The following is a 27,736-nucleotide window of genomic DNA, read 5'->3' as shown; positions in this document are numbered from 1 at the left end:
TTTAACGTATTTACATTTCTGATGATCTTATTTGTAGTGCAGCAGTCTCTTTGTGTCCGTACTTTTTCACTAGGTTTCTCCTTTCCCTGCTTGATTATTGTATTACTGTATCAATTGTTCCAGTCGAGTGGATACAGAAATTTATTCAGGACCCAATGTTGTAAAGATTAAATTGGTAAACAAATGTCATGAATTTTGTGTGATGTCTACATGTTTGCAAACGAAAGTGTGAAATAGTCAATAACACAGTACTTCCTATAAGGCAGAGGATCCTAACTCGTACGCTAGTTAATTGAAATTTGCTAAAGTGCACACTTTATTCTTTTCCCGACCTCGAGTTTGGCTAAGCGTTAAGAATTAAAATAGGTCGACGTTGACAGCGTTATTATGAAGCCTTCAAAGGACAAAATGTAAAACAGGAAGGGTAATTTGCAATTTTTGCGAACACGAAAATTTTCTGCTAGTCATTATCAGTATCCCAAGGCTTTTGATATCGTAGTAGACAAATCAATTATCGATCAGGTCTCATTTCCTCAACCAGAAGAATTGCCTATAGTGCGAAAACGGTGATTCGATTTTGCGCTTTGCGCCGTTAAATCGTCATAGCTTGCGACGGCAAGCCACTATAAGCAGACTAGAATCCGTTGATTCTATCTTTCACTCTTACATGTTAATGCAAGTTAACTTTTTTTGTCAAGAAGCTCTTGTTAGAAAACTTAGTAACAACAACAACAACAAAATTTATACAAGAAAAACACTATGTATGCCCCAGGATGTACATCAGGGTGTGTTGATAGTAACCGCAAAAACTTCCCCTAAAAATCAGCAACAAAAACGCGAAGACGTGATATATTCGATCCCAGAGGGCAAAAAACCCTTGTTTATGGACTTGAAGACTTTTTTCTGACCAATTTGAAACTTTTTAACAGTAGAAGTTCTACCTTTTTAGAATGGAGCAGCTGTAAGACGACGTTTTATAAAGACGCAAAACAGAACTTCACAAAAAACGCAAAAACAATAACCGCTCAAAAAACGAAATTCGAATACCCGCAAAGATCAAAAGCAAAACCGAAATTGATTAAAACCACAAAACCGCAAACCCAGCAACTTATGATCAGTTAAAGTTAGGTCATAATTCTTTCTTCTTTTCTTTCAGGCTCGGAGCGCTAATAAACAAGTCGGATTTTTTTACCAGCAAAATGATGGTTCAAAAGCGCTATTCCTACATAATTCGAGGTATTGTAATTCACATGTAACGTAAAAAATCGGGATTCTTTCTAGTCTTTTTTTTTGAGGGCCTTAATGCGTAAAATGGTAACTAGGATAGGATCATTTCCTTGTAACTTGATCCTATACTATCTTGCGTTAGTTGTTCCACCCATGTTAAGGATTGCCTGGTAAAGGGGCTCCCGGGAAAGCTGGGCCTGCTGGTAAGGACGGTCCACCTGGCAAATCTGGGGCAGAAGGTACTCATCTTTGATTAATTTTACTTCTTTAACAGCTAGAAAATGGGCACAAATTGAAATGTGATCTTCACAGTGTCTATCAAGATTAAGCTAAATATTTGGTACTTTTCCTGGAAGAACATCGACCTTTTTCTAGGAAATTAACAATGCACGTGGACAACGCTAAAAAAATTCACGTTACCTTGAATTAACACGAATTTTTCAAAAGTTAGGTATGAACGCGAGTTTTCGATGAGCATCCTACTTTAATCAACACAAATTTGCTGCACTCACAAAATCTCAGCATAAATATATATCAAGGAGAAAAAGAAGCACTCACAGTTATTGTTAGCTAAAAAAAATTGTCAATGTTCAGGTTGTTCTGTACATTTTGAACTCGATTTTAAAAGAATAAGTCCTATCAGATAGTGTCCCTGAGGAGTCAACAGAGGAGTCGTGAACTAGTGAGGTTTTGTAATGAAATAAAGCTAGCTGCTTTAAAATAACAATGTTGTAAAATAGCGTGCATTGAATTTACATCGACGTTAATTAAGATACATTTAATTAACGCGAATTTTTTTAAAATCGCGTTAATAAAGTGCATTGTTAATTTCCCAGAATAAGGTATGGAAGACATTTTCCAAAAATCTATCAACCTTGTATTTCTGACCACTCACAGGAGATGCTGGTAAGCCGGGCGTGAACAGGCCTTTTCCAGGCCCTCCTGGTCCCAAAGGAGAGAGAGGTTCTGCTGGAAGTCCTGGGTTGAAAGGGCCTCAAGGACCCAAATGTGAAAAGGGAAAGGAAGGAGCTGGGAAGTCTGGAGTGAAATATGTTCGTTGGGGAAGGACCACTTGTCCAGGAGGAGCTGAGCTACTTTAGAAAGGTAGGTCAGCTCAGAGACTTTATATGTTAACGAGACTGCATTCTACTACAAAGAGGGTTTAGAAACGGGTGTAATAAAGTAGAGTTACGTAATTGTTAAGGTCAAAACTTTCTACATTTATTATCTTTTCACAATGGTAGTTAAAGGGGCATTCACTGTTTGCAGAAACAGCTTCCACTTCAAAAACTTGGCAAACGGATAATTTTTTGACATCTTGAACGTTCATTCAGTTATTTATTTATTTTTTAGTCATTGCAAACAGATGAGAAGAGTTTCAGCAATTACTTTTTGTCTCAGAGATTTATTAGTGTTTCAGTTGGAGTGCAGTAAATCAAGTTTGTTGTAGCAATAACTTTGCTCTGTTGTACTCTCAGTCACTAAGAAAGTGAAATTAATTTGTTGTGGGTTCACTTTATAGGAGAGTGATGATGTACCTTTGTAAACTTGTAGTTTGTCATCCTCAGGATTAATGGGAGGTGAATGGTACGGTCACCAAGGTGGTGGAGTAAACTATCTTTGTCTTCCACACAATCCAAAGTACGACAGGTATAACGACGGCAATCAGGTCTCAGGATATGTGTACGGTGCTGAATATCAGGTCAATTCCTACAATGGGTATCCTTTCAGACGAAATCTTCATGATCACGAGGCGCCTTGTGTTGTCTGCTTTGTCAAGTCACGTGGCTCAATGCTGATGATGCCCGCGCGGAACGATTGTCCTTCTGGGTGGACCGAGGAGTATCATGGGTACCTGATGACCGCATATCACAACCACCCGAACCAAAAAGACTTCGTCTGTGTTGACAAAGACCCAGAGTATGTTCCAGGGACCAATACCAACAAGGATGGTGCCTTACTGTATTTCGTAGAAGGGTACTGTGGCTCTCTTCCTTGCCTTCCATATGTTCAGCATCGAGAGCTGACATGTGCTGTTTGCACCAAGTAATAAAACATTCTCCCGTCAATCTCAGAGAATCAGTTTGTAATCATGGTCGAAAAATAAACCTGAAGAAGAAAATGAAAACCGATCTTGAGTCAGTTTGTATCACTACTGTAAAGCTGTCGTGATCCGTGGTTTTTCAAGATGCATGTCAAAGGTATCATTTTAATAGACCTTGTCACGGTTTTCGACGCCATCTTGACGAATATGCAAATGCGTGAGAAATTACAGTGTTTTTATGAGAATCTAATGTCGAACAATTTCCGTAGAACGGCCGTTCTGAAAGAAAATATCAATTGTAAACTAAAGCTTCACTCCTAAAGATTCTACTGAAAAAAACTGAGGGCGTTACGTGCGCTAGAAGACATAGAACCACTCTTTAAAATTTCCTATACATTTGTCTGTAAGAAAGTACCGGGAAAAATTACAGACAAATATATGGAAAATCTATAAAGCAAGCCTCTGGAGAAATTTAAGCACAGGTACGCCCCCCAAATTTTTTAGTGCAATCCTTTGCTTAGTAGTCTTAGTTTACAATTGATATGTTTTTCAGAACAGTCGTTTTACGGAGATTATTCGACATTACTGTTTTCGTACAATCACTATAATTTCTCACACGTTTGCCTACTCGTCAAGATGGTGTCGAAAACTGTGACAAGGTCTATTTAGGCTTTGCAAAACCTGCGAAAGCTTAGCCTCCCACGCGTTTTACGGGGAGCTCGTTTTTCATCCCTCCCCACAAGCATTTGTGGGGAGGGATGAAAGACGTGCTCCCCTAAAAACGACTGTGTGGGAGGCTAACGAACGCTCGACCAGTTACTTACTATTTTCTCTAGACTATTTGAGTACTCTCCTAGCCCCCTGGACAATGACCTTCTTTATAAGTGCCATTCCACTGATAGAAACTAACACAATAAAGTTATTACCGTAGCTTAGTTATCACACGTGACCACAGAAGAAGTAACTTTATTTATATAGGAAAAAACAGAATAATAAAGAAAAGCGGTCGTTTTGCATGAGGCATACAGGAAGGAAAGGAGAAGAGGAGAGGAGGGCTGGTGAAGCAGTGTTACTCGTAACCTCCCTCTCGAACGTCTGCCACGCAGGCTAACTCAAAGGGAGAGCAAAGTTCTGAGGGAGCCACGAGGTATGTGGGTTCTCCCCCGGAGGGGTACTTTAGGAATTTCTTGGTGGGGATGTGCCGCTGGGACCCTGGAACCCTTAACCTATACCAGAGCTACTTCAGCTGAATCTTGCTACCCTATACTAGAGCAAACTCCCCAAATCCCCCCTATCCTAGAGTACCTGTTTCCCTAGTCTAGACAAAATCTTCAACCAACTGATCAGTTTCCTAAAAAACGATACCCTATTCTAGACCCAAACGCTCTGATTTATATACCCTATCCTAGAGTAAACTGCTTGAAAACCATACCCTTCACAGCGGCACATACCTATATAGCCCATATATGGCAGTACCCCCCGGGGGTTCCCCATTTGTTGTAATCATGGACCTCAAAATTCCGATAAATTGTGATATATGATCCCATAAAAATGTTACCGTCCCAAATATCCCTTAGTAGTTTTCATAAATGTAGCAGTGACTTTGAAATAGCTTGCATGCTGTTCGGATTTGGCCTTAGAGGTGTGGGTGTGATACACGATCCCAAAATTGCAACCTGACCTTGATCTCACCTCAGGGATCCCTGATCTCACCTCAATGACCCCAGATTCCTCCCCACCGATCCCTGATCCCACCCCTTTGATCCATAATGCCACATACTAGTCAAACCACCTTACGAAGACTCATGACTCAGGGAATGTGTTAAGTATGTGTGTTTTAAGATTTACTTCTTTATCTATCCTTAGATATACACTTTATGAGTCGGTAGACCTGTCAAAATCAGTTTCTCTTTCCTACAGTTGATATTTATTGAAATAAGTGTCCACAAGAGAAGGAAGACTGAAATCCGTATAAGCCAATGCATTGAACTTAGTTCATTGAAAGTGGCTCAACTGGATTTTTCAGGAGTAATATCTCCTAAGTGTAGGGATTAACTACCACATCACCATTGACAAAAAAAAAGGAAAACGACATGACTACAGCTGTAGCAGACAGAGATAAAAATTAGTCACGATCAATATTATTTTGACATCGAAGTTATTTCCTACGCCTAGCCTCTGACTGAATGACTCAGCAGCAAGAGAGGATAGAGGGGACAGAGAAGGCATCCCCCATACACACTCTATTCCAAAGGTAATTCGTCTCGAGTTATTTTTAGAATCGGGATGAAGTTACCTCGCGGGCTGCGTGGATGTTTCGTGGCGGTTTCGCTTGACTAAACCCTGTGGAAAACATGTCGGGCGAGAGGCAATGAAAGCGTAAAGCCTATCAAAAGCATTCCTGAATATTGAAGCGAAATGAGTCGGCGCTCACCTGGGAAAAGGGAATCGCTGGACTCTTTGACAACCCGTGAACTCGAAGTTGTCGTAACCTTAGTTCTTAAATAAAATGAGAAATTTCGCTGGTCCATTAAAACCGGTCGTTTGTACAATAAAGCAAGTAGGACGCCAAGTGTTATTTTTTTGAATTATAAGAGACTAATAAAAGCATAAATATAATACCAGAAATTGCTCTCTTCAAACTGTAAATTGTAAATGATCCTGAGAGAATATTCAGTGTGTTAAGGATTTCCCTGCTGTACTTTTATCTTCATGCAAGAGAGGAAGGGCGATTCTTTTTTAATTTCCGTTTCGCTGACACAGCTTTAGCAGAAATCTTTCTGTAGTCGTTTTCGTGGACAAAACGAATAGCAATATCGCTCTCCGCGTCTTCCACCATTTTTTTCTACGTCAATTCGTGAAGGACGCGTGGCTCTGAGCGTGGGTCATCCACGAGGAACACATTCGCGCTATATGATTGGCTGTTGTCTAATCCCCCTTGAGATATCTGGTGTTAAAAATAACTCGAGACCGGCGAATTACCTATGGAATAGGGTGTGTATGGGGGATGCCTTCTCTGTCCCCTTTATCCTCTCTTGCTCAGCAGTTACAAATTTAAAATACGTGGACGATGTTTGCAGGATACGTTGTTATGAAGCCTTCAATGGACTGATGCAAACCAGGGAAGGAGATTTGTAATTTGTCAAGAAATTTGCGAACACGAACATGCATTTTCTACTGAAGATTATCAGCCTCCCAATAAGGTCTTTGATGGTGTAGTAGATAAATCAACCATAGATCAGTTCTCATTTCTTCATCAGAAGAGTTCCTCACTGGAATGACAAATCTGTTAAGAAATCCAGAGGTAAATGTTTGTCTGACCTGGTGTATCTACACTTGGTCATTTTTGTGTGTGTTGTGTTGGCTGCGACGTGCGCTGCTTTGATGGTCCAGTTCCAATCTTTGGAATAACTGAGTCGTGAAGGCAAGCAAAGTCTCTGTCCGTTAACAATGCCGCTGAAAAATAATCTTTTAAACTATCAGTTAACGAAACAAAATATAATGAGCTGGTTTGTGTGCTAAGGACCCTCCGCCCGCTTTTATTTTTTTAGATATTAGATTTTGGTTTTACAGATTATTTTTGGTCCGAAAAGTTATCCGGACTTTCCAGATATGGGCCCCAGCAGTTGGGCTTGTGTTACCCAACAGATAAATCGTTCTTTGAGTAAAAAAAAAAACCCTTCGTCTGGGTAGAATACCACACTGTATCCGATATGTTCTGGTAGTCATATTGACTATAATTGTTAACAAGTATTTTCAAAATTTGTTTCAAAATGTTCAAGTATCATGAGGTGTCACGTGACCCACTGTTCAAAGTCCTCGTTCCTATCTGTGTGCTAGAGGTGGGGTAACGGTTCCCTTGTCTATTCTAGGTAATAAATAATAGATAGGGACAACTTGCTTCATTTTTCTTACCATTTTGGCTCCTCATTTGGGATCGCTAAAATTCCCAGAGGTATAGTATCCTGTATATGCGAGCACGCACGTGCCTACCTTAGAAAATACCGAAGATGAACTTATGTATGAAATCAAAGCAAACCAACAGATTAATTGATTGATTTATTCCGCCACTTTTATTTGAATACGGTAATTTCATTTAGTTACAAAACTTCTTTTACATGAAAGCCGTATTGAAACAGAGGTTAATACCGTAGAATTACTCTAAAACAATATGTAAAGACGATAAAATCTAGTCATCAGCTTGCTTGCCTATTCAGGCCAGTTTTCTTTTAAAAATTGCTTTAGATTCGGGTGCCTTTTTGTCATCAGTTAGTATGAATTCCACAGCATGAGAAAGACCTTTATAATACTCCGTTAGTTCGGAATATGATCCAGCCACATTATATGCTGTGTTTCTTAGACTCACATGCATCTGAGAAAAGATCTTGAGAATTTAAGTAACTAGGTACATTTCGATTTACTGTATCATATCATAGCACCAAATGGCAACTTTACTGCAAGCTCCTCCCAGTCTAATTCTTTTTTTATTTCACTATTTTTTCTTATTGCAGCTCAGTTTTGCAATTACTGGAGTTTCGTAGCAAGACCCTGATCTAAATTGCTCCAAAGAACATCACAGTTGTCGGCATCACAGACAGACAGAAAAACAGACAGACAGAAAAATAGACAGATAAAGACAGCAGACCGATGGATAGATAGACAGACAGACAGACAGACAGACGGACTTTATTTCAACTCGAAGTTTCTTCAGTTACAGACAGACAGACTAACTTCAGTATGCAAGTGAATCAGAGAAGTAATTACACAATCAAAAATCGCAATTCATCCACGGTCAGACTTTAAAATCATCTTCAAAATCATATGTATCTTTAATGCACACGCTTTTGCACTGTTAGTGTACTGAATGTTAGGGCCTTCATCCACTTTTTGATTTATATTTTATGTCAGGGCTATTTTGACAAAGGATGCTGCATGGGTACGACAAAGCAAGACCACAAGTGGCGAGGAGAAAAAATGAAGCAAGGAGGGGAAGGCTGGTGGATCAGTGTTACTCAGACTCAAGCGACTCAGAGGATGAAGATACGACTGAGGGGGACCACCAAGGGAATGTTTTTGTACATGTGTCGAATTTCTCTATTACAGACGCATACGTCATTACTCCATGGCTTCCGAAAGGTGATAAGGCATCCGCAAGAGATGAAAAACTGAAATCGGGTCCTCTATATGCAAGGAAGTTATTTCAGTATATCTGTGTTCGCGTAAACACACTCGTTTAAGCTTGAACTTGGACTGATCGGCAAAGTCGCCTCCGAGCCCAAGATCCAAGAACTACGGAACAAGAACACCGACACTCCGGATGAAGATCTCTGTCATTTTAACTGGCAGTGTTAAAGTGCTGTGCCAAATGAAACTACACTGTAACAAGTTAAAGCTACTAACTGCTTGCACCTAGCAGGGAAAAAAATGATAATAGAGCATCTCCGAATGAAACTGTTATGAACCATTTCTACACTGTGCAATTGCAGGATCTGATGGCTACTTTCGCGGAACGGTAACGTGCGAATAATTTCTGGTTCGTTTAATTGTCCTGGCAGTCAAATATAGACAACTAAGAAGGCAATGTTCACTTATAATAGTCATATTTGACATATATTTACAGTGTTGATCATCTTGTGCAGCAGTCACTTTGTATTCGTATCTTTCACCAGGCTTTCTGGCCCTCGACCAGAAGAATTACCTACGTGCAAAAAAGGTGATTTGATTTTGGAAGTCTTGATCGAGATGAATCACAGTAAATCTGAGAAGAAACCCAAAGGCAAGTGCTTGTCTGACCTAGTGTCACCACACTTGCTTGTGTGCGTTGTGTTGGCTGCGACGTGCGCTGCCTTGGTGGTTGTCATTCTTCAGATGGATCGACGTGTTTCTGCGTTCAACGACACTTTAGAAGAGCTGCGTCGAGAAGGCAGTAAAGCCTCTACTGTTAACGATTCGGCTACGGTTTCTTCTGAATTGGCAGCTAGAGGAAAGAGGGGGACTTCTAACACAACTCCCGGTCAGAAATCAGACATTGAAAAGCGATTGAACCTCCTGGAAGAAAGGTGAGTTAAATTAAAATAAAATTATGATCTAATTATAATTCTAATCTAATTATAATTATAATCTCTGTAATAGATCTCAGTCAGTTTCTGTTATTACAGAATACCGTAAATGCTCTCTTAACGCCCCCACTAAGGCTTCAAATTTGGAATAAGCCTCCCTTCCCTCCCCCGAGAGAAAACGAGGTTCAGTACTCGGTATCACGAGACTTATACGGTACTTTCAATGAATGGGGCATTCGTAATAGTACAAAATTAATGTTCTTCAAGTCGTACGGCTTTCCTTTTCATATATACAAAACATTACGATGACAAAATCATTCTTAGAACTGTTCTATTGAAGAAGCACAATACACTTTGACGGGCAACTCGAAAACGTCTTGAGAACGTAACGGTTTCGAGTTTCACAACAATAAATTTTCTATAACGTTTTTTGATTTTTTTATATGTTACAGTTTGGGTTAAGTAAGAATAAAGATAATGTCATTTTGAGGCCAAAAATTGATAAACGAAATAAGCGCCTCTCTTCAAATAAGCGCCCCCCTCTCGCCTTAGAAAATTAAATATTAATTGCCGCCGGCGCTAATTCTAGCATTTACGGTCACTCAGTAGTGGACGATTTTAATAGTTTGACGATTTTTGCTTGGCACCGTTACACTCGGCTATGGGTAAAGGATCAGTGTGTCTTTCCTTTTTTATATGAACAGATTCTAAATCGATGTTCAATTTAGGAGCGCTTTCATCGAACAAGGGGGAATAAAAGTTAGGAATGGAAAAAAACATTAGGAATGGAAGTTAGGAATGGAAAAAAACATTTGTTCCCTAAAATTCTCAGTCAAGAAAATGTTAACCGCAATTTAGCCTTCCCGTCACTACAGCCCGGCCCACAGTTCTTAATGAACAGTATAAAAGCGCTGCGCTAGAATCGGCGAGTTCTAGGGGTGCTACTGAACACTTTAATCCTGCAAGAAGTACCAACGATAATAAGCACGTCGTTTGGATTTTCAAACTTTTATTTCAAAGTGATTTGCGGATACTACCTCTTCACCAGTGCACGTTAATGCAAGTTAACTTCAGTCTGTAACTTTTTTGACAAGGAGCTTTGCTCGCAAAATAAGTCACAAAAATTTATACAAGAGAAACACAATGCATGCCCCAGCCAGACGGCTAGCTCTCCGGACATCATGCAGGGCCTGTTGATAGTAACCTCAAAGTCGTTCTCTAAAAATCAGCAAAAAACGCGAAGGCATAAATAAATTGACATGAAAACCGAAAAATCGCAGTCTCGGAAAGAGCAAGCACTCTTGTGTTTGGACGCAAAGAGTTTTTTGTGACTTATTTGAAACTCTGTTGAAGCTGTACCTTTCTAGCATGGAGCGAATGTGACAAGCAGTTTTATAAGGACGCAAAAAACAGCTCTTCAAAGAAATGTAAAAATAATAACCGCACAATAAGAAACTACTAAGAGCAAAGACTAACCACCGTGCCCGAAAATTGCTACGAAACTGAAACACGTCCCAACAACTCAGTTTAAGTTACCTAATCATGCTTTCTCCGTTTTTTTTTTTTAATTTCAGGGTCGGAGCGCTATTTAACAAGTCGGAATTTTTTTCCAGCAAATTGAGGGTCCAAAAGCTCTTTTCCTACATAATTCGAGGTACTGTGATTCACGTGTATCGTTCAAAAAGTTGGGATTCTTTCTGGTCTTTCCTTTGAGGGCCTTGTTGCGTAAAATGGTAACCGGGATTTGTCGAAAGATACGGTCTCTTGGATTTGCTTATTTTTTGACTGGAAAAATGAAGTTGAGTTCACTAGAACTAGGATTGGTTTGTTTATTGGTTTGTTTGCCCCGGCCCACAGACTTGGGACACTAAGATGAGAAAAAAAATTAGCCTTAACTCGGAAGATTGGATTTGTCATTTCAAACACATAGAAAATGGAAAAATATTTAGCTTTTGAAAGATGCCCTTGAAACTCGGTCCAATACTATGTGCATTTATTCCAAGTAAATAATTTATTAACTAAAAATTTTGTTTTATTACAGGACGAGACGGCCGCGATGGATTACCTGGGAAACCAGGAATACCAGGCAACCCTGGAGTACCTGGTGTTGGGTCTCCTGGGAAAGCTGGGCCGTCTGGTAAGGACGGTCCACGGGGCAAACCTGGGGCAAAAGGTACTCAACTTTGATTAATTTTGCTTCTTTAAATAACAACGAGAAACTGAGCACAAACTGAAATGTGATCTTCACAGCGTCTATCGAGATTAAGTTAAATATTTAGTACTTTTCCTAGAAGAACATCTATAGGACACATTTTCCAAACACCTTTTAAAATCCTTCAACCTTTTTTCTTGACTCACAGGAGATGCTGGTAAGCCGGGTATTAACAAACCTTTTCCAGGCCCTCCCGGTCCCAAAGGAGAGAGAGGTTCTGCTGGAAGTCCTGGGTTGAAAGGGCCTCAAGGACCCAAAGGTGAAAAGGGAAAGGAAGGAGCTGGGAAGTCTGGAGTGAAATATGTCCGTTGGGGAAGGACCACTGGTCCAGGAGGTGCTGAGCTAGTTTACAAAGGTAGGTCATCACAGACACCTGTTAACTGAGACTGCATTCTAGCTACTACTAAAGGGTTTTAGAAACTGATGTAATAAAGTAGATTTAAGTTATTGTCAAGATCAAATTTCAAAGGTCTCCAGTCAGTATCTTTTTCACAAGGATAGTTATAGGGACCTTCTCTGTTTTAAGTTTACAGTTTGCACTTTAAATACTTGGCAAACGGAGGACTTTTCGACATATTGAACATTTACTTATTTACTTAATTTATTATTAATTCATTGTTTATTTTGAGTCATTGCAAACCGATCACAAGCTAGAGATTCAGCAATTACCTTTTATCTCAGAGATTTATTAGTATTTCAGTTGTAGTGCAGTAAATCAAGTTTGTTGTAACACTAGTTTGCCCTATTGTACTGTCAATTACTAAGAAAGTGAAATTTGTTGTGCGTTCACTTTATAGGAGAGTGATGTACCTTTGCAAACTTGTTGTTTGTCATCCTCAGGTTTAATGGGAGGTGAATGGTACGGTCACCAAGGCGGTGGAGTAAACTATCTTTGTCTTCCACACAATCCAAAGTACGACAGGTATAACGACGGCAATCAGTACTCAGGATATGTGTACGGTGTTGAATATGAGGTCAGCTCCTACAGTGGGTATCCTTTCAGACGAAATCTTCATGATCACGAGGCGCCTTGTGTTGTCTGCTTCGTCAAGTCACGTGGTTCAATGCTGATGATGCCCGCACGGAATGACTGTCCTACTGGATGGACCGAGGAGTATCATGGGTACCTGATGACTGAAAAGTACAACCACCCGAACCAAAAAGACTTCGTCTGTGTTGACAAAGACCCAGAGTATATTCCAGGGACCAGTGGAGACAAGGATGGTGGCTTGCTATACTTCGTGGAAGGGGGCTGTAGCTCACTTCCGTGCCCTCCATATGTTGTGCATCGAGAGCTGACATGTGCTGTTTGCACCAAGTAATAAAACATCTCTCGTCAATCTCAGAGAATCAGCTTGTAATCATGGCTTAAATCAAAAAATAAAACTGGAGAAGAAAATGATCGATCTTGAGTCAGTTTGTATCACTTCTATAAAAGCTGTCTAGGCTGTCTGGCAGGCGTTAGTTAGGGGTTTTTGGTTGATTTTATAGAGGACTCCACCCCTCCTTTTCTTCCCCCGTGCGCGCATGCTTCCTTAATATTTCTGATCTCCTCTGGCTCAAAAACTCTGACATCTGCTGCGCAGGCTGAAAGCTGTCATGATCTGAAAGGTTTGAATGTATCTCAAAGGTAGAAATGAAATTTAGGCTTTGCAAAAGCTGAGAAATTTCCATCAGTTATTTTTTATTTTCTCGATCTAGACTATTTGAGTACTCGCCCAGGCCCTGGACAATGATCGTGCTATGCCACTGATAGAAAATAATATGCACAATAGAGAAATTACCCCATATATAGCTTTGTTCTTACACGTGACTACAAAACAAGTATCTTTAGTGGACATGCTTCTTGCAACATAGCAAAAACAGAATAAGAAAAAAAGTTGTTTGCCTAAAGTACACCGTGGAGGAAATGAGAAGAGAGAAGAGGAGAGGAGAGCTGATGAATCTTTGTTACTGTTCTTGTTTCCAGGCGATTCAAAGGGCGAAGATAGGTCCGACAGAGGCCACTCAGCTGTTGTCTCAGGAATGTGTTTTGTACATGTGTTTAAGTATAAGTTTAAGTCTTCGGTTATCCTGTCACAAACCTTGTTCTTTATTCAAGAATTCCTAAAGGCGATAACACTTTCAAAAGAGAAGAAAGACTGAAATCCGTATAACCCCCAAAGCATGGAACCTAGTTCATTTAAGGTGGCTCGACTGCAGTTTTCAGGGGCAGTATGTACCTCCCAAGTTTGAGGACTCTACGTCACCATTAACAAAAATGCAGGAAAATAATCACTACAGCTGTTAGGGAGACAAAGATAAAATTTTTCAGGGTCAATGTTATACAGTTGACCCTCCATGTGCGACCATCTCTCGTAAGCGAACACCACCCATAAGTGACCGCCAATTCAAAACACCAAAATTTTCCCAGTCAAAGCGTCACAGTTGGAACCTCCAGTGAACGACCACCTTCTGTAAGCGACCGCGACCACCTTTTGGGCCTGATGGTTAATGATTTTCCATTGTTTTTAACCTCTTGTTAGCGACCACTTGACGCATTCTCTGATCTCTTTGTTCGCTGTGTACACTTTGCTGCTAAGAATATACCAAGAACTTAAGTGACAACATGGAACTACACAAGGCGTAACTTAGATATTGCATACAATAAGTATCTTTCATAAAGTGGATGTATCTGGACCTCTTCTCTAGGCCTTTCCCTATTGTGCTCGTAAAATGCTGGAAAGTTGGTCACTGGAATGCCAAAAAGTTGCTAAAAAATTGCCAAAAATCCAAAACGTTGCTACCTTATAAATTTCAAAAGTTGCCCTCTAAATTTCTTGATATTTTTATATTAACGTTAATTAAAAGCTTCATTTTTCGTTCTTCACAATAATTACTAACATCGATCAACAAAAAAAAGTTTAAAAAAATTTAAAAAAAAATCAAAAAAAGTTAAAAAATAAAAATAAATTTACAATAGATTTTAAAAATAAAAAATAAAAAAATTGAAGTTTTCTATGAAATCGATGACTTTTTCGTACTTGATATGTGCTTGAAACCTATATTTTGCTCAAAATTTGCTCGCGGTTGCTAGAACCGCAAAAAGTTGCTCAAAAGTTGCCGAGCACAATCGGGAAAGGCCTACTCTTCTCGGAAGATCCCCTCTGGTTCGATTCTTGTAAGCGACCACTCAGTCTTTGCATTTTGGGTGGTCGCTTACGGGAGGTTCCTACTGTATTGACATAGGAGTCATTTCCTTCTCCTAGTTTCTGACTAAATGGCTTATAGCAGTTATGCCGAATACGTTGTTATGAAGCCTTTAATGGACAAATTCAAAACTGGAAAGGTCATTGTGCAATTGTGCGAACACGAAAATTTTCTGCTGCCGTTTATCAGTGTCCCAAGGCCCTTGACTATGTAGTAGATAAACTATTCTCTCTTGTTATAGATCAGTTCTCATTTCTAAACCATGAATGGAGACAATCTGCTTCATTTTTATTACCATTTTTGCTCCTCAGTTGGGGTTGGCAAAAATTCCTCAGGACGTAGTTTCCTGTATAGGACATTCTTACTGGCCAGGTGTGGTATGTAGCGCCTCTTCATGGAGAACAGAACAGAACAGCCAAAAACGTCTTGTATTTTCGGAAACTAGAGCAGGTTCAGGAGTCGATTACTCGGCTCCTGGCAGGTTATAGCTTAGTGTATTGGCTGGGGAATCTGGACTTTGAAAGTTAATCAGTAGGAAGTACAAGTTATTCAGAGTTCTGAGTTGGTAGCGATTTTACTAACAATTGAGGTCAACATGCCTCAAGAGCCCATAAGCATCAGATTTTTTAGAAAACTGTAGAAATGTACAAAAATTAGGATAGTTAAGAAAGGATATCAAAAAAGCCACATCGTGAAATCCAAAACACAAGGACCTGACGACTGTGGTAACGCAATTTCTCAATAATACTTTGATCTTGTTTTGTTGCTAGTGGTGATGGAAATATACAGAACAACACAATTACCCAATAAGGCTACTTAATTTGAAGTCGCTTAAAACCCCTGGGGGGGGGGGGGGGGAATTTCTGAGTGGGGATGCGCAGCTGGGACCCTGGAACCCTCAGCCTATACCAGAGCTAGTTCAGCTGAATTTTGCTACCCTATACTAGAGTAAACTCCCCAAATCGCCCCAATCCTAGAGTAGCTGTTTCCCTTGTCTAGATAAAATCTTCAACCAACTGATCGGTTTCCTGAAGAATGATACCCTATTCTGACCCAAAAGCTCTGATTTATATACCCTATCCTAGAGTAAACTGCTTGAAAACCATACCCTTTACAGCGGCACATACCTATATAGCCCATATATGGCAGTACCCCCCTCCCCCCGGGCTTGAAAACGACATTTCATTTTTGATCTAGAATCTAGGTACCTGTTGTTGACAGCAAGAGGAACTAACAGTGAGACTAGCTCATTAAATTGACAGACACATTCTGTGACAATTGTGAGTACTGGTAGTCTGCGTAGTAGCAGGCGTCGAAAGGGGTAGGGGATTGGAAGGAATTTAAGGGAAAAGGGAGGGGAATTGGAGGGTCCCAATGGGATGATTAGCGTCAGCAGTCAAACGGCCCAAAAGTTAAACTTCAACCGTCAAAAAAAGTTATATTCTAGCATCAACCGATCTTTAAGGTCTGTAGCTTTGGACTCCTGAAGAATCTCTGAGCTGGCCAGTTTGGCATGTGTCAAAAAAATACACTCTCTAGACATTACAAGACTTTACAACTTTCTTATATATCTGAAAAAATTCCCATGTTGTCAAAAACACACTCTGTAGATAGACATTACAAGACTTTACAGTTTGCTTATAGTTGAAAATATTTCCAAATCGTAAAAGCGAAAGGCCAAGAAAACCTTCAAGACCCAAAAGTTACTATTGATTTATACAGAAATAAATACAGTGAAACCTCGATATAACGAACCTCTGTATAACGAAGTCCTCCGTATAACGAACGATTTTCTTTACCCCTGTAATAGTAATTAATAATTATTCCTGTAAGAAATAGGCGTTGACAGGCTAAACACGACTCATAAGCTCGTGATAATGTGAAACGTGACCTTGAGAGTCTGCTTGAACAGTGGTTCTCTTTCGTTTTTCTCTCGCACGAAGGTTACTAGCACTACACAGTGCAAGAGGTGTAGCATTCTAAACTTTGACTGAGTAAATCTTGTTTTTGCCGCACTAAACCTTATATTTAGAGGTCATGAAGCAGGTTTGTTACATGCATACTGAGTAATCATTTCCTGTGGTTTATGCTTCGGTAGGTGTCCCTGATAGGATTTGATTTCAGATGCAGTTGTAAAGTGTTTTATATCCTTTGACCTCTGTTTATTACGGCTGAATAAAGATTTTAGTTTTTTTTGGTTTTCTCCGAAATGACTGTATCTGAATAACTACATGCATGCATGCAAGTTTCTTTGTCCGTGAATGTGATTATTTCCTGCCATGTCAATATGACTCTGGGCCCAGCTCTATAGTGTGGTTTGCAGGATTTTGAATTTCCACGGATAGTGCGATCTTCAGATATGAGTTGTACACTGTAGCTTAAAAACTAAAGCTACACCAAGTTAGGAGAAACATGCCGTGCGTCAGTCAAGATATTTCTCTTAGCGCTCACACAGTCCATTTAGTTTTTCTTAACATAAGTGAGTCTTTGAACTAGAGCGCGATGTTTTGTTGTTCCTTCGTAGGTATTTTCTTAAGTTTTTGCTAAACAGTCGTCTGTGCGACTGCTATGGATTCTTAAGCAAGACTGCAGTTTCGGAACTATAGCGTTCCTCGTCAGTTGCTACTATGGTAAAGTCTTAGGTACAGAGAGCGAAGCAGACTGTTTAAATACTGGTGGCTAGGATCGAAAATACTAACTTGCCATTGGCTGCAAAAGAGACCAATAGCGTAGGTGTTTCTTTGATCCGTGTTCTGTTGTGTTTCCTTCAAGGTCAAAAATTCTTTTTGGGCTGAACTAGACTTTAATCCTTTTTTGCCGCCAAAAAGCCCGCGCTTTTCGCTACTAGTGGGCTATAAGATATAGCCTAGTAATAGCTCAACCAATCAGAACGCAGCATTGATCACCACTCGTTGGGTTTTACTAATGGAAAATAACCTCGATATAACGAAACCCCGTTTTATAGCGATCAAATTTTGCCAGTTCCCATGCCCTTCGTTATATCGAGGTTCCACTGTATATACTTAAATTCTTGGACTAAATTTCCACTTAATAACCGTCAAAAGCTCTAAAATTTAACCGTCAACCGTCGAAGCTACCACCCCGTTGAGACCCTCGAATTGGGGAGAAAGAGTGAGGCTCCCTTCCCTTTTCCCTTTCGCACGTTTCCTCTTTCGGCCCTCCTCCTCCCCTGTCTTTAACTGTCTTAACATGGTCTTACATGGTCTAAACAGCTTAAGTACATAAAACTGGATTCTCATAAGTTATAACAGGTCTTTTCGCAAACAATGCATTCTGTAATTACATGTACCACAAAATAACTGCAGTCAAAACGCAATCCTTAATACGAAAACCAAAGGGGCGGATCAAACTAGCTTACCACCTTGCGCAACGAAGGTAACTGGTTTTAGAAATAGCTTTAGGGACTGTTTGAAGAATGGTGTCTTTGAGACCATTAGAACTATCCTTATTAGAGTGGTGCCTTTATCATAGAGAAAGAGATTGTATGAATTTTGTTATTTTTGTGACTAATACGACTGTAAGTTCGTATTGCAGATGTGGTGGGGATTCTTTGAATTTGGAAATCCGTAAGGGGCAGTGTCTGTATTACGGAGGTGTCTATAGGGAAAGGTTCGACTGCAGTAAATAATGTTCTCGTTTAGGGACCAAAAAAAGTCTCTTTTTTTTCAAAAAGAAGACAGCAAAAAAGTTGCTATCTTTGTTTCAAAATTTTTGTGCTCTGGTTAGTTTTTTTGCAAAAAACCAATTAAAAAGTTAAAACAAACGTTACACCACAGAGTCCAGCCTTCAACAAAAATAATTTCTCACATGATACGTTTGATGCTTAATATCAGTCTGTAGAGTTTTTTGAATGTCACTAGCCTACTGGAAAGCTTATTCTCACCTGGTGCAAACAGGGCATGTCAGCTCTCGATGCTGAACATAGGGAAGACATGGAAGAGAGCCACAATTCCCTTCCACGTGGTACAGCAAGGCGCCATTCTGGTCCGAATTACTCAGTGTCATGAATATACTCTTGGTCTTTGTCAACACAGAGGTAATCCTTTTGGTTCGCATGATAGTAATATGCAGTCATCAGGTACCCATAATACTCCTCGGTCCATCCAGATGGACAGTCATTCTGTGCTGGGATCATCAGCGTTGAGCCACGTGACATGACAAAGCACACAGCACAAGGCGCATCGTGATCATAGAGATTGCTCTTGAAAACAGACCCACTGTAATCACGTCCAGTTTTGATAATTTGTTTCCTTAATTCCGCTGAATGCAAATTGTAACCTGTAAGATTGTTATGCGTGCAGCACGATTTTGCAATTTCTGGATTTTAGTGGCAAGAGCCTGATCTAAATTGACCCAAACAACGTCACAGTAGTCGACATCGCAGACAGATAGAAAAACAGACAATCACACGCTTTATTTCAGCACGGAGCCAAGTTTCTTTAATTCCAGACAGACAGACAGACAGACTGACTGACTGACTGCCTGAGTGACTGTCTGACCGACAGACAGACAGACAGACTAACTTAAGTATGGAGGTGAATCAGAAAAGTAATTACACGATCAAATCTCAATTCTTTCGTCAGACTTTTTTAATAGTCATCTTCAGAAGTATTAAGTATAATGTACCTGTAACGCACACGCTGTTACAGTTACTGTCGGCAGAGGCAGAATGTTAGGGCCTTCATCCAATTTTTATTTATATTTTATATCAGGGCTATTTTGACACAGGATGCTGGGTACGACAAAGGGAGAAAAACAAAAGTGGCGAGGAGAAAAATGATCCTAAGAGAGGAAGGCTTGTAGATCAGTGAAGATCCGTCCGAGGGGGTCCACCAAGGGAATGTTTTTGTACTTGCGTCTGAGACTGACTTCTCTATCTTTCCCTAGACGCACACGCTGTAACTCTAGTGAGATACCTTGTCCCAGATCCATAACTTCCTAAAGGTGATAATGCATCGGGAAGAGATGGAAAACTGAAATGGGATATCCTCTAAAAGCAAGGAACCTAGTTGTGTTTGAGTGAATACACTCGTTTAAGCTTAAACATGGACAGATCGGCAAAGTCACCCCCGCGCCCCAGATCCAAGAACTACGAACAAACTCCGTTTGAAGACCTCTCTTATTTCAGTTGGCAGTGTTAAAGTGCTGTGCCAAATGTAACTACAGTTGTACATTGTAACAAGTTACAACTACTAACTGCTTACATACCTTCATAGTGCGCTTGCAGGATTTGATGGCTACTTATACGGCGAAGTAACGTGCGAATAATTTCTGGTTCGTTTAATTTTATCCTGGTAGTCATTTATATATAGAGAACGAAGAAGGCGACCTTCATTTTTAAAAAAATCGTATTTAATTGATGTAGTTACATTTCTGATGATCTTATTTGTAGTGCAGCAGTCACTTTGTGTCGGCATTTTTTCACTAGGTTTCTCCTTTCCCTGCTTGATTATTGTATTAATTGTTCCAGTCGAGTGGATACCGAAATTTATTCAGGACCCAATGTTATAAAGATTAAATTGGCAAACAAATGTCATGAAATTTGTTTGATGTCTAAATGTATGCAAACGAAAGGGGTGAAATCGTCAATAACACAGTACTTCCTATAAGACAGAGGGTCTTGATGTTTTTAATTCTAACTCGTACGCTAGTTAATTGAAATTTGCTAAAATGCACACTTTATTCCTTTCCCGACCTCGAGTTTGGCTAAGCGTTAAGAATTAAAATAGGTCGACGTTGACAGCGTTATTATGAAGCCTTCAAAGGACAAAATGTAAAACAGGGAAGGTAATTTGCAATTTTGCGAACACGAAAATTTTCTGCTAGTAATTATCGGTGTCCCAAGGCTCTTGATATCGTAGTAGATAAATTAATTACAGAACAGTCCTCGTTCCCTCAACCAGAAGAATTACCTATCGTGCGAAAACGGTGATTTAATTTGGAAGTCTTGAGATGAATCACGGTCGATCTGAGAAGAAACCTAAAGGGAAATGCTTGTCTGACCTAGTGTCCCCACACTTGCTTGTGAGCGTTGTGTTAGCTGCGACGTGCGCTGCTTTGGTGGTTGTCATTCTTCAGATGGATCGTCGTATTTCTACGTTGGAGGAACTGCGTCGAGAAGGCAAACAAGCCTCTACTGCTAACATCTCTGCAACGGTGTCTTCTGCATTGGGCACTAGAGCAAAGAGGGCAATTTCAAACACAACTCCCGGTCAGAAATCAGACATTGAAAAGCGATTGAAGGCTGTGGAAGAAAGGCGAGTTACATTTGTAAATGAAATCAGATTATAATCATAAGTTTAAAGACGCTCCCTAACCTCAGTATTAGATTTCAGTCAGTTTCTGTTATTAAAGAATAGCTCGGACATGAGGATGGGTTCTTAATGGTATGGCTATTTTGCTGTTGTTAGACTTGTGCGTGAAGGTCAGTGTGTCTTAATTTTTGGCAAAATAGACTCGAGAATGAATGGATGTAGTCAATAAGTATTGTAGTGAATTTATAAAGACGAAGGTGAAATACAAGCTAGGGAAGAAAAAAAATTAAACTAAAACGCTGCTTCCCCAAAGTTTTCTGTCGAAATGATGTTAACAGTTAGCCTTTTATGACCGCCCATACCGGCCAATTAGTAATGAAAAATTGCTCTGTGCGTAGAATCGTCATAGCTTGCGACTGCAAGCTCTTGAGGTGCTACTAAGCTAGGAGGCCATATTAAAGCCAAGTACAGCTGTAGCAACTCAGTGAAAGTTAGGTCATATTTCTTTCTTCTTTGCTTTCAGGCTCGGAGCGCTAACAAACCGGTCGGATTTTTTTGCCAGCAAATTGATGGTTCAAAAGCGCTATTCCTACATAACTCGAGGTATTGTAATTCACATGTAACGTAAAAAATCGGGATTCTTTCTAGTCTTTTCTTTGAGGGCCTTAAAGCGTAAAATGGTAACTGGGATATGATCATTTCCTTGAGACTTGATTCAATACTATCTTGCTTTAGTTATTCCACGCATGTAAATAACTTCACTTCAAATTTTGATTCATTACAGGGCGGGACGGCCGCGATGGAAAGGATGGTCCCACAGGTCCACCAGGATTACCAGGCAGCCCCGGATTGCCTGGTGTTGGGTCTCCTGGGAAAGCTGGGCGTCCTGGTAAGGACGGTCCACCTGGAAAATCTGGGGCAAAAGGTACTCAACTTTGATAATTTTTCCTTCTTTAACAGCGAGAAACTGAGCACAAACTGATTTGGTACTTTTTCTGGAAGAATCCTTCAACCGTGTATTTCTGTCCTCTCACAGGAGATGCTGGTAAGCCGGGCGTTAACAGGACGTTTTCAGGCCCTCCTGGTCCCAAAGGAGAGAGTGGTAAATAAATTAACTTTGGATTTTCTTTCATTACAGGACGTGACGGCCGCGATGGATTACCTGGAAAACCAGGAATACCAGGAAACCCCGGAGTACCTGGTGTTGGGTCTCCTGGGAAAGCTGGGCCTCCTGGTAAGGAAGGTCCACCTGGCAAATCTGGGGCAAAAGGTATTCTACTCTAATTAACTTTGCTTCTTTAACAGAGAGAAAATGAGCAAAAAAGAAATGTTGTCTTCATAGTGTCTATCGAGATCGAGCTATATTTGCTTTACTTGACATTTTCCAAAAAAATTTCAACGTTGCACTTCTTACCACTCAAAGGAGATGCTGGTAAGCCGGGCGTTAACAGACCTTTTCCAGGCCCTCCTGGTCCTAAAGGAGAGAGAGGTTCTGCTGGAAGTCCTGGCTTGAAAGGGCCTCAAGGAACCAAAGGCGAAAAGGGAAAGGAAGGAGCTGGGAAGTCTGGAGTGAAATATGTTCGCTGGGGAAGGACCACTTGTCCAAGAGGAGCTGAGCTAGTTTACAAAGGTTCGTCAACACAGACACTTTATGTAAATCAACACTGGTGTAATAAAGCAGTGCTAAGTTATTTCCTTTTTTTTCCCTTAAAGTTAGTGACAGAGACCATTACTGTGACATTTTAAGTTTGCAGAAACAGCATTTCACTGGAAAAACTGGACCTTTTACAGCTGAGATAATAAAATGTCTATAATTTGTTACTTTCTAGTCTTTTTTATAAAGGTGCAAATCTTCCCCTCTTTCACTCCAAATGCCCGATAAGTTTGTGACATCTTGAACATTTATTTATTTATTGATCGCAAATTGAAGAGAAGTTTCAATAATAATTACCTTTTATCTGATAGAGGTTTATTAGTGTGAAAGTTCGAGTGCAGTAAATGCAGTCAATAATTTGTTTTGGACAACTTGGACCCACATGTGATATGCAGTTTGTTATGACGATATTTTGTTCTTCGGTGCTGACAGTCACCAAGACTAAGGGGAAATTTGTGGTGAGGTCATTTGAGGGTGGAGTGATGTTTCCCTATAAGACTGTTAAAGTATGTAGTTTAACATCCTCAGGTTTGATGGGAGGTAACGCTCACCATCACCAAGGTGGTGGTCACTGCAAACAGATGATAAGAGTTTTAGCAATTACCTTTTATCTCAGAGATTTATTAACGTTACAGTTCGAGTGCAATAAATCCAGTTTGTCGTAACAACAGTTTGCTCTATTGTGCTGTCAGTCACTAAGAAAGTGAAATTTGTTGTGCGTACACTTTATAGGAGAGTGATGCACCTTTGTAAACTTGTAGTTTGTTATCCTCAGGTTTAATGGGAGGTGAAGGGTACAATCACCAAGGTGGTGGAGTAAACTATCTTTTCTTCCACACAATCCAAAGTACGACAGGTATAACGACGGCAATCAGCTCTCAGGATATGTGTACGGTGCTGAATATGAGGTTGGTTCCTACAGTGGGTATCCTTTCAGACGAAATCTCCATGACCATGAGGCGCCTTGCGTTGTCTGCTATGTCAAATCACGTGTTTCATTGCTGATGATGCCTGCACGGAATGACTGTCCATCTGGATGGACCCAGGAGTATCATGGGTACCTGATGACCGCATATTACAACCACGGGAACCAAAAAGACTTCGTCTGCGTTGACAAAGACCCAGAGTATGTTGCGGGGACTAATGGGAACAAGGATGGTGCCTTGCTATACTTCGTGGAAGGGGGCTGTGGCTCACTTCCGTGTCCTCCATATGTTCTGCATCGAGAGCTGACATGCGCTGTTTGAACCAAGTAATAAAACATCTCTCGTCAATCTCAGAGGATCAGCTTGTAATCATGGCTTAAATTAAAAAATAAAACTGGAGAAGAAAATGATCGATCTTGAGTTAGTTTGTATCACTACTATAAAAGCTGTCTAGGCTGTCTGGCAGGCGTCAGTTAGGGGTTTTTGGTTGGTTTTACAGAGGACTCCACCCCTCCTTTTCTTCCCTCGTGCGCGCATGCTTCCTTAATATTTCTGATCTCCTCTGGCTCAAAAACTCTGACATCTGCTGCGTAGGCTGAAAGCTGTCATGATCTGAAAGGTTTGAAGGTAATTTTTCAAAATGTATCTCAAAGGTAGAAATGAAATTTAGGCTTTGCAAAAGCTGAGAAATTTCCATCAGTTATTTTTTATTTTCTCGATCTAGACTATTTGAGTACTCGCCCAGGCCCTGGACAATGATCGTGCCATGCCACTGATAGAAAATAATATGCACAATAGAGAAATTACCCCACATATAGCTTTGTTCTTACACGTGACTACAAAACAAGTATCTTTAGTGGACATGCTTCTTGTAACATAGCAAAAACAGAATAAGAAAAAAAGTTGTTTGCCTAAAGTACACCGTGGAGGAAATGAGAAGAGAGAAGAGGAGAGGAGAGCTGATGAATCTTTGTTACTGTTCTTGTTTCCAGGCGATTCAAAGGGCGAAGATAGGTCCGACAGAGGCCACTCAGCTGTTGTCTCAGGAATGTGTTTTGTACATGTGTTTAAGTATAAGTTTAAGTCTCCGGTTATCCTGTCACAAACCTTGTTCTTCATTCAAGAATTTCTTCAAGCGATAACGCGTTCAAAAGAGAAGGAAGACTGAAGTCCGTATACCGGCCAAAGCATAGAACTTATAGTTCATTTAAGGTGGCTCGACTGCAGTTTTCAGGGGCAGTATGTACCTCCCAAGTTTGAGGATTCTACGTCACCATTAACAAAAATGCAGGAAAATAATCACTACAGCTGTTAGGTCACCCCATAACAGGCCAGAGCCCCGATTTTAGTGCGCGCAGGAGGAGGCCTAATCTCCACAGCAACCACCGCAGATCGGTTTCCAATAACAGACAAGCGTTACTTTCGTAATTAGTTTTAAGCATTCCTCCAGACACCTTTGGAGAGCGCCGGACACATTACCTGTCAAGGAACTTTGTACTTCTGATTAAATGAACCAGACATCTCAAAGAAACGCGAAATTTGATCAGACTATTTGGGATTATAAATTCATTTCACGGTCGAAGTCGATCTTCGCGGCTGGCTTCGCAATTGATAACTACAGTTTTCTCGCCGCATTTGGATTCAAACAGGCTTGATACGCTTTCAGTGCGTTTTCAAGTGCTTTCTTTTAAGAAAATAGTTCTGGGATGGCTTATTTAACTTCTTTCAAGAGTAGTATGCCGTGTCAACATTGGTGACCTTCGAAGCGAAAACGGCGAGTCGGCGTATCAAGTTTTTACTGTGGAGCCACAAGTAGGAATACACTCTCTGCTGGCACATCTTTCTCCGGTTTGGAAGGAACTCTGCGTGGAAAAGACCCTGACCAAAGAAATTTTTAAATCTTCTCTATTTGAACGTTTGAGAAAAGCCGTCAACAATGCACATTTTATAGTCACCAGTGTAAACGAATGCGAGAGCTCGAGCTCTACTTCACATCTCCTTGAGGAACAGCAAGACCGATTATCTGATTCAATGGACGACCTTTTTTATCAAACGGCGAAGGATTCAAGTCTTTTTTCTCTGGCTTAAGACGATGTAAGCGTCGATGTGCCTCCAGTGACAAATCACTCTCCAAAAAGCCCGCCAAGCACTGTCGAAATCCCGCCAAAATCTTATTCGCTGGTAGGAGCCCAAGACGCTGGATTACTCCAGATATTCTAGCTTCCACTTCAACATCTTCGTGTTCGCTTGGGCGATCTGTATAATCAACGTCACAGATACTGTATGGTTTCTATATCAGTCATTTTAGCCTCCTTGAAATGTCAAACATAATCCAAAAATTATTATTACAGGTTATTTTTATATTATGTTATTTTGTATTATTACTTGTTTTTTACTTAATAGGCCAAATTATAGGGCTACCCTCTCCCTCAGAGCTTACAGGCGGCGCGCCCAAGATTCTGAGGTGAAGGTAGTCTCTCTTTTGAAATGTCGATCATAATCCAAATAATTTTTGTAGGTGATTTTTGTAGTGTCATTTGTTCCTGAAATAGGCCAAATTATGGAGCTTCCCTCTCCCTCAGAGCTCACAGGCGGCGCGCCCAAGATTCTGAGGTGATGGTAGTCTCTCTTTTGAAATGTTGATCATTTATCCAAATTATTATTGTAGGTTATTTTTGTATTGTCATTTGTTTCTGAAATAGGCCAAATTATGGGGCTTCCCTCTCCCTCAGAGCTCACAGGCGGCGCGCCCAAGATTCTGAGGTGATGGTAGTCTCTCTTTTGAAATGTTGATCATTTATCCAAATTATTATTGTAGGTTATTTTTGAATTGTCATTTGTTTCTGAAATAGGCCAAATTATGGGGCTTCCCTCTCCCTCAGAGCTTACAGGCGGCGCGCCCAAGATTCTGAGGTGATGGTAGTCTTTCTTTTGAAATGTCGGTCATTATCCAAATTATTATTGTAGGTCATCTTTGTACTGTCATTTGTTTCGAAATAGGCCAAATTATGGGGCTACCCTCTCCCTCAGAGCTTACAGGCGGCGCGCCCAAGATTCTGAGGTGATGGTAGTCTCTCTTTTGAAATGTCGGTCATTATCCAAATTATTATTGTAGGTCATCTTTGTACTGTCATTTGTTTCGAAATAGGCCAAATTATGGGGCTACCCTCTCCCTCAGAGCTTACAGGCGGCGCGCCCAAGATTCTGAGGTGATGGTAGTCTTTCTTTTGAAATGTCGGTTATTATCCAAATTATTATCGTAGGTCATCTTTGTACTGTCATTTGTTTCGAAATAGGCCAAATTATGAGGCTACCCTCTCCCTCAGAGCTTACAGGCGGCGCGCCCAAGATTCTGAGGTGATGGTAGTCCCTCTTTTAAAATGTCGGTCATTTATCCAAATTATTATTGTAGGTGATTTTTGTAGTGTCATTTATTTTTGAAATAGGCCAAATTAATTATGGGGCTACCCTCTCCCTCAGAGCTTACAGGCGGCGCGCCCAAGATTCTGAGGTGAAGGTAGTCTCTCTTTTAAAATGTTGATCATTTATCCAAATTATTATTGTAGGTTATTTTTGTATTGTCATTTGTTTCTGAAATAGGCCAAATTATGGGGCTACCCTCTCCCTCAGAACTTACAGGCGGCGCGCCCAAGTTTCTGAGGTGATGGTAGTCTCCCTTTTGAAATCATAATTGTAGGTTATTTTTGTAGTGTCATTTTTTTTGAAATAGGCCAAATTATGGGGCTTCCCTCTCCCTCAGAGCTTACAGGCGGCGCGCCCAAGATTCTGAGGTGAAGATAGTCTCTCTTTTAAACTGTCAGTCGTCAACCATAGTATTATTGAATTTTCATTTTCCAGAGTTCATAGTGGTACCTTCTTTATAGTTTTACTTGATTTGTGGCAAAGACAAGACCAGGCTAACAAATTTATTCTACTTTATGCGTGGTGCGACAATCACCGTGGCTGACTGGCCTCCAAAGTTCCTTCATAATTTGGACGCTTCTCAGGAGTTCCTTCACTGCTTGTAATCCAGAATTGGCGATTCTCAGCAGCTTGAAGCTCTTGCATTGCATCAGTTGTTCCTTGGACGGCGACCTTTTCTTGTTCCGAGTACAATATCGATTCTCGATTTTCGACTCTCGATTACCGT

At 40.4% G+C, this 27,736-nt stretch overlaps 3 protein-coding genes across 3 annotated transcripts in view; all 3 read left to right on the top strand.

The window, feature by feature from the left end:
* The window catches only part of LOC140926082 (uncharacterized), a 48,328-nt gene extending 24,417 nt beyond the window's left edge, over positions 1–23,911 (top strand). Inside the window, exons 2-7 of the mRNA XM_073375880.1 lie at positions 1,157–1,236; positions 21,791–21,931; positions 22,145–22,276; positions 22,430–22,636; positions 23,093–23,166; positions 23,509–23,911. Coding sequence (XP_073231981.1) covers positions 1,157–1,236; positions 21,791–21,931; positions 22,145–22,276; positions 22,430–22,636; positions 23,093–23,166; positions 23,509–23,907 — 1,033 coding nt within the window. The 3' untranslated portion in view covers positions 23,908–23,911. The remainder of the gene's footprint in view (positions 1–1,156; positions 1,237–21,790; positions 21,932–22,144; positions 22,277–22,429; positions 22,637–23,092; positions 23,167–23,508) is intronic.
* LOC140926878 (uncharacterized) lies at positions 2,801–3,316 on the top strand. The gene has a single exon (XM_073376559.1). It carries the CDS (start codon positions 2,801–2,803, stop codon positions 3,275–3,277), a length of 477 nt encoding a protein of 158 aa, XP_073232660.1. The 3' UTR covers positions 3,278–3,316.
* Positions 8,197–12,919, top strand: LOC140928203 (uncharacterized). The gene is made up of 6 exons (XM_073377916.1): positions 8,197–8,474; positions 8,941–9,330; positions 10,905–10,984; positions 11,372–11,503; positions 11,691–11,897; positions 12,383–12,919. The coding sequence occupies exons 1-6, from the start codon at positions 8,197–8,199 to the stop codon at positions 12,862–12,864; spliced, it is 1,569 nt and encodes a 522-aa protein (XP_073234017.1). The 3' UTR covers positions 12,865–12,919.
* Positions 23,912–27,736: the final 3,825 nt, after the last annotated feature.

The sequence above is a fragment of the Porites lutea genome, chromosome 2 (assembly GCF_958299795.1).
Source record: "Porites lutea chromosome 2, jaPorLute2.1, whole genome shotgun sequence".
In the NCBI taxonomy this organism is placed as follows: Eukaryota; Metazoa; Cnidaria; class Anthozoa; order Scleractinia; family Poritidae; genus Porites; species Porites lutea.
The sequence above is the reverse complement of the archived record's forward strand: the minus strand, read 5'-3'. Positions and strand labels throughout refer to the sequence as shown.

Bases quoted from the DNA above. Each gene is read 5' to 3' on its own strand.
- LOC140926878 (XM_073376559.1), top strand. From the start codon at position 2,801: ATGGGAGGTGAATGGTACGGTCACCAAGGTGGTGGAGTAAACTATCTT.
- LOC140928203 (XM_073377916.1), top strand. From the start codon at position 8,197: ATGCTGCATGGGTACGACAAAGCAAGACCACAAGTGGCGAGGAGAAAA. The intron at 9,331-10,904 runs GTGAGTTAAATT...TTTTAATTTCAG, and splicing joins TTGAACCTCCTGGAAGAAAG to GGTCGGAGCGCTATTTAACA. The intron at 11,504-11,690 runs GTACTCAACTTT...CTTGACTCACAG, and splicing joins GGGCAAACCTGGGGCAAAAG to GAGATGCTGGTAAGCCGGGT.